This window comes from Agelaius phoeniceus, chromosome 4 (assembly GCF_051311805.1).
Source record: "Agelaius phoeniceus isolate bAgePho1 chromosome 4, bAgePho1.hap1, whole genome shotgun sequence".
Taxonomy (NCBI): domain Eukaryota; kingdom Metazoa; phylum Chordata; class Aves; order Passeriformes; family Icteridae; genus Agelaius; species Agelaius phoeniceus.
This window is the reverse complement of record NC_135268.1, coordinates 60,223,281-60,229,280: the sequence shown is the minus strand read 5'-3', so window position 1 is coordinate 60,229,280 and position 6,000 is coordinate 60,223,281. Positions and strand designations below refer to the sequence as shown.

General features: G+C 35.2%; 1 protein-coding gene across 2 annotated transcripts in view; it reads right to left on the bottom strand.

Moving 5' to 3' along the window:
* Nucleotides 1–295: 295 nt before the first annotated feature.
* Nucleotides 296–6,000, bottom strand: part of BOD1L1 (biorientation of chromosomes in cell division 1 like 1) — a 36,910-nt gene continuing 31,205 nt past the window's right edge. The window contains exons 21-25 of one of the 2 annotated variants that reach the window (XM_054632584.2): nucleotides 5,265–5,299; nucleotides 5,075–5,159; nucleotides 4,471–4,624; nucleotides 2,657–2,800; nucleotides 296–1,543 (exon numbers count right to left, since the gene is read on the bottom strand). In XM_054632584.2, coding sequence (XP_054488559.2) covers nucleotides 1,435–1,543; nucleotides 2,657–2,800; nucleotides 4,471–4,624; nucleotides 5,075–5,159; nucleotides 5,265–5,299 — 527 coding nt within the window. In that variant the 3' untranslated portion in view covers nucleotides 296–1,434. Of the gene's footprint in view, nucleotides 1,544–2,656; nucleotides 2,801–4,470; nucleotides 4,625–5,074; nucleotides 5,160–5,264; nucleotides 5,300–6,000 lie in introns of those variants that run through there. The other variant, XM_054632587.2, reaches the window with a different exon arrangement.

The following is a 6,000-nucleotide window of genomic DNA, read 5'->3' as shown; positions in this document are numbered from 1 at the left end:
TACTGTGTATGTATCTAACATGTAAGCACCTGTGAACATTTTTTAAAGACACTAACCAGGTAAAGTTTATAGACATGACTCCAACCAGACACATGTGTAAAGACAAGTTCCCCAGTAAAACAATTAAAGGAAAATAAAATATGGCAACTCAGGTTTTTGGCAAACATTTTATATTTTTATACAAAAATCTCAGTAAGAAACCTAGCAGAATATCTGACCGAAACATCTGCCTTACAACAAGTTCAAAAAAAAAAAAAAACCTCACAAAAAAAAAGAGAAATAAAGAAAAAAAAAGTAAAGTTCCAACCCCCAAAATATTTTTTAATTATAAACCAGAATATCAACAAAACACTTAAAATAATCTCAGATTGTTTGGCAATTCATCACATCATAACAAGAGACACATTTGATCATAAGAAAAGTTTAACTTTATATACAACTTCACTTGAACATTTGCTCTTACCAGAGTTAATATACATTAAAAAAAGATTCTGGCAATAATACCAGCTTCTATTTTTAATACCTGTGTATAAAATGTAACATAAAATGCTGAAGCTCTATAGTTAGGAGAAGTGACATTTGATTTCAATGGGTCCCTCTTTGTTGAAAAAGATAAATACTGAAAGAACACGTGTTTAGTTGCAAAATAAAACTTTCATTTTAGGGTGGTATTGGTTGACTGTGAATAAATCTAACCTAGTACTATTTATTTCTTGAAGTTGGTAGTAAATTTCCAAGTGAAAATATAATCTAGTAAGATTACATTTTAAATGCTGTACTTTGCCACAAATGTGAACAGAAAGGAGCCAAGTCCCTTTCACTATGCTTAACTACTTTAATGCATGCGAGAAAAATATTTTACCAACTGTCTGAGCATATTTTAGAGAACTTCAGATTTTAGACAGCCCTGGGGGAGCAGAGGGGAAGTTTCCTACTGACATCTGCATAGAATGTAAAATATATAATTAAAAAACCCTAAGATATATACTAAAGTTTACAGACCAATGCTTTCCGTATAATAAATAAAATGTCCATCATTGATCAGATTCATACACAGAGTAAAATACAACCTATTTTTACAAGTTTATGTACAAAATATTAGTAGGCACATGGGTGCCTTATGGGCTGGAAGCATCTGCATTAGCATGTCACATTGGGAAACTCCAACTTTCCAAGTCAGTGATAAAATATATAACTACTTTGTTTTTCATTCAGATACAAAGTAAACTTATTTTTCATCTGAAATAAATGTACATAATATTCTGTATAAACAATAGTTTATAAAGCTGTTTAAAATGTAACTTAAAAGTACTGCATTGTTTAACTTAGACCTCTGAAACAAGCACGTGCAAATCCCTTTGCTTTAAAAAAAATAGAAGCACAGATGTTTGCTTTCCTTTTGACTCTTCCAAGAACAGTACTGGCTGGTAAAGATTATCGCTTTGCTTTCTTTAGTGGTGTCTCCTCTGCCTTCTGCTGGCCTTTCCTCCGTACCACTGTTGGGCTGTCCTCCCTTTTACGCTTGGCAGACTGCATCTTTAACCTGAAAAACACAATCATTATTTCCACAATGAAGAGTGCTTAGGCATAATTCTATTCAGAGCTGAACTAAACTGTCCATCTCTGATATATTATTATATAAAAGCTTACTGCTAAAACCCACTTCTTAATAAGATATGGAGTACTAATTCTTTATGTTAAAGTGCTCCACATGTACAATTTGGGGCTAGGATTCTACTTCTTCCTTCTCTTTCTCTGGAAAGATTTGCGGATTTATAACAGGACATAATGGACTTGATTGCCCTGTCCCCTGTCTCACAAAGAATAGCAGCAGCAGTGTCTCAAGCCCAGCATACAAAAGAGGAAGTAAAGGGCAGACTTCACATACCCTGTGCATTCACACCCATCTATATGCTCACCATATTCCAGCTGTAACTAACTGTAAATGGGCTTAAACTCTTGGCCATTCATAACCACACAAAATAATGGAGCTGAGGTGTACTGTGACAGTCATCAGTGCACAGTGCACAAGTTCTCCAGGTTCAGCCTGAAGACACTGACACATTTCAGAAAGGATGACAGCTACACTTGTTTGGCATACAACACATTTTACAGGTAAACTACAAGATGCAGAGCAACTGTGCATCACATTTGTTACTTATTCCCCTGGGATTCTGCACTATGATCTCAGCTTTACAAATTAAAAAGTGTAACAGGAAAGGAGGGAAATATATTCAAAACTTGGTATAAAGGCTCTCAGTTTCTCCTCTTTTTATCAGCTGATCTTAGATCTTTGAAGCATTAGAATCACATCATCATATTTAGCTTTAACCTGAACCACCGATGCTCTTACCCCCCATCCAGGAAAGAATCACAGCTGAAGTTAAAATACTACATAAACAGCATTTTCAGATTCTCCCCAGAGGTTTCCAAGGATATAAGAAAAAAAATCTAGTCTTCCAAATGTCAAATAAAGGAAGAAAAAGAAAAAATGTAAACAGAAGAAAATCCTTTAAAAGCTTTTATAATTCACATGAGAACAGAACAAAACTAGTCTGCTGCTCAGATTTTGAAGCAGTATGTTACATATAAGGAAAGGATCACTGTACTGGCTTCCAGAACAAATCCTCAAAGTGAATTCAACTTTAATACTTACTGTGTCAATGGAGGAGATTTATTAATTTTTGTATCACTTGGATATCTTTTTTTAGCTGCTAGTTTCTGTCGTTTTCTAGGAGAAACTGAACTTGGACTGCTGCCTTTAGAAGTTGCACGTGTGGTTGGCTTGCTGGCCTTTTTTCTGTAACACATAAGAATGATGAATTTATATATAACAAAATACTTTTACCAAGTTAATTTCTTCTTGCATTCCAAGTGCAGATAATCATGACTGCACAGTATTTGCAACAAGTAAATCAAAGTTGCCAAAAGAAACAGTGAGAAGACCATATTTGCCTGCTTCAAGACACACTGCGAAGCCAAGCTCGGTATTTTTGTATCAAATGTAGAATCAAAGATTGCTTTACTGACAATATTTGGTATTTACAAAGAAAACCAAAACCAAACCAATCCATTCCAAATCTTGCAATAATTTTTGTACATAAGTGTCTATCTTTAAAAGAACATACTATAGACTGAATTCACTCATGTAAGCCTTGGTATCCACGAGTTCAGAAACCTGAAAAACTGGTTATTGGTGATTAATTTCATGGCTTAGAAAACAGGTGACTTAAGTCAGAGAAATCCAGCAATGCTGAATATGAAGAAGCATCCTCTTCCACAGACTTATTCCCAGATGCTATTTATAAATTGCATACTGTACAGAGCACCTTAAGGAAGAAATACTTTGGTGCAATCAGAGTCAGAAAGGTAGCACCGGAAGTCTGAGACACAACCCCAAATTTATAAAAAATGTTGATGTTTCCACAAGCAAGCAGAATAAACCCACAAATACCTAAACCTTTATTACAATTTTAGTGTTAACAATTATGTGAGACTAAAGAAGTCCCTGTGGCTTTACCAAAACTGTTGTTTACTAAGTGGTAGTGGTAAACCTTCACAGTTTTTATGTAAATGAAGACTCACGTAACTACTTACAGATTCAGCTCTGAAATTATCAGTTCCAGAGCACTGTGGCAACTGTGCTTCAAGTACTGCCCATAGGCTAACACATGATATATACAATAAAACATAATATCCTTAAGAGGGAAGTAGATACAGTCAATTGAAAGTAATTCCACCACCAACATAAAAAAAATGCCTGGACTCCAATTCTCTTCTAAAAGACAGCAACACACATCAAAACTTCCCAAAGCTGCTATGCTTCATTGTTTCCACAATAAGATCAAGAGGATGAGCTCTGCTAGAATTCAGTATGCCTGCAAAAAGGCAGACCGGTGTTAAGGCAGATGAAGAACAGCTTCCTGAAAACAGAACTCTTGCTACCCACACTTGTCTTGCACAGCAAGATTGCTTTCCAAGCTTGAAGATCACCATACTAGAAATAAAGTCCTCCAGTACTGCAGATTCATGTATTTAACTTGGAATGTACTTAAAGAAATAGACAGGGATTAATTATATTTTCACCTTGTTCCAACACCAAATACCAAAAGGTGAATTGTACAGTCAGCTCTGATGTCCCATTTTACCCATCAGAATCAAGTGTCCTTAGACTTAAATTCTGAGATATCACTAGGAAGAGTGGCAATAGGATCAATTCTTACCTTGTTACATATTCAAGTATGCCTTTTGAGACCCCAACAATTTCCCTTAACCTTACCTTTTGTCTCTTCATTCCTTGAAGAGTGGTACTAGAATTATAATGAAAAATATTTGGGAAGCTCTTATCAATTTAAAATAAACAAAGAGAAAGGCAAAAAGAGGAAGTCACAACTCTTCCCTGCAACAAACCCCACAACTACCAAAAACGAGGTAAAAAAAAGCTTGTTGTTGGAGTGTCCACACAGTTACCTTTGAGCCTCTAATCTTGTGGCTGATCTAGTTGTGGCCCCAGAATGTGTGTCATCATCTTCCTCACCATCCTCTTCCTCACCTTCCTCTTGCTCTTTTAGCTCATCTTCAGAAGACGTCAATTTCCGACGTTTCTTCTCTGGCTCCAGTGTTTCTGTCCATTTAAAATTTAACACATATGCTATAATTTTCCAAAAGGCCTCCAAAAGGATATGAACACTTAATTTAGAAAAGGTATTCTAGTCACAAGTCCCATTTTCAGTAAGTAATTTTCCATTTCCTTCATATTTCAACATTTTTAATTCACACTTGTTTGACTTAATCTTGCTAACACATTCACCACAGTTTACTTACACAGCTCATAGCCAGAATTCATAGAAAATTCATGAGGCTTTATAGAAGCATCTGGGATGTAGCAATTCTGACATGAGATTACAGCAATTTACACATATTTACATAATATTTACACTAGCTGTAACTCAATGATTTTTCCTCAAGAAAGGAAAATTGAATAAAGCTTATCTTGTTGCTATTAGTAAACAGAAAGGCACAGCAGTATTTTCTTATCCTGTTAGGAGCAGCACAGCCTCTCATGCTTTTTTACCCGTTTCCTCTGATTGAACCAGAGAGCGCCTGGGCTTTCTTCCCCTTTTACGCACAACCAGTTCTGCTTTCTCAGCTTCATCTTCCTGAAAAGACAAAATGGAACCATGCAAGTCAAGAACTATTTACTTTACACAGAAGACAGACATTTCTCATCATATACTGCTTGTAAATTTACAAATCACACTTACATTTGTTGTTTCTTTCTTATTAGATATGTCTGTACCTAAAAAGAAAGGAAAGAACAAAACTTGATCCTGAACTTCAAATCTTTTACCAATCAATTTAAAGGGGAGTTCTTTCATACTCTCTCAACTTTGTATAAACATCACAGTTGCCCTAAAAACATTTCAAGTCTCTTTCTAATTTAGAAAATAGCTTTCTTGTACTTTTTTACATACAGAGATTGGGACAATGATTAAATTGTTAAATACTAAGGCTTAATATGACTGACCATATTTATTGCTTTGTTGCATATGCTGTTTTGTTTTAATGGAAAAGCAGAAGATACTTTCCCCTTTAACTACTGTCAACCAATCACAGAATCACAGAAAAATTTGGCTTAGAAGGAGCCTCTAGAGGTCACCTTGTCCAATCTCCTGTTCAAAGCATGGCTAAATTAATTAATCTAATCTTGCACAAGATCTTGTTCAGTCCAATTTTCAAAGTCTCCAAGAACATGGTTCCTTCAGGTGATTTGTTCTAGTGCTTAACTGTGCTCATACCAAGATGACTAAGATGAAGCTCAAAAAGACACTATTTAAAATTTTTCTAGTATGCAAATTACATGACTTCCTCTGTTGAAATACTTCTTACTTCCAACTCAGTAATTTTTACAGGCTAGCCTATACATGTTAAAACAGATTTTTAACTCTACATCCCATGTCTCAACTTGGCTTCTCTCCATGGTTACTACTTTTACCCTAA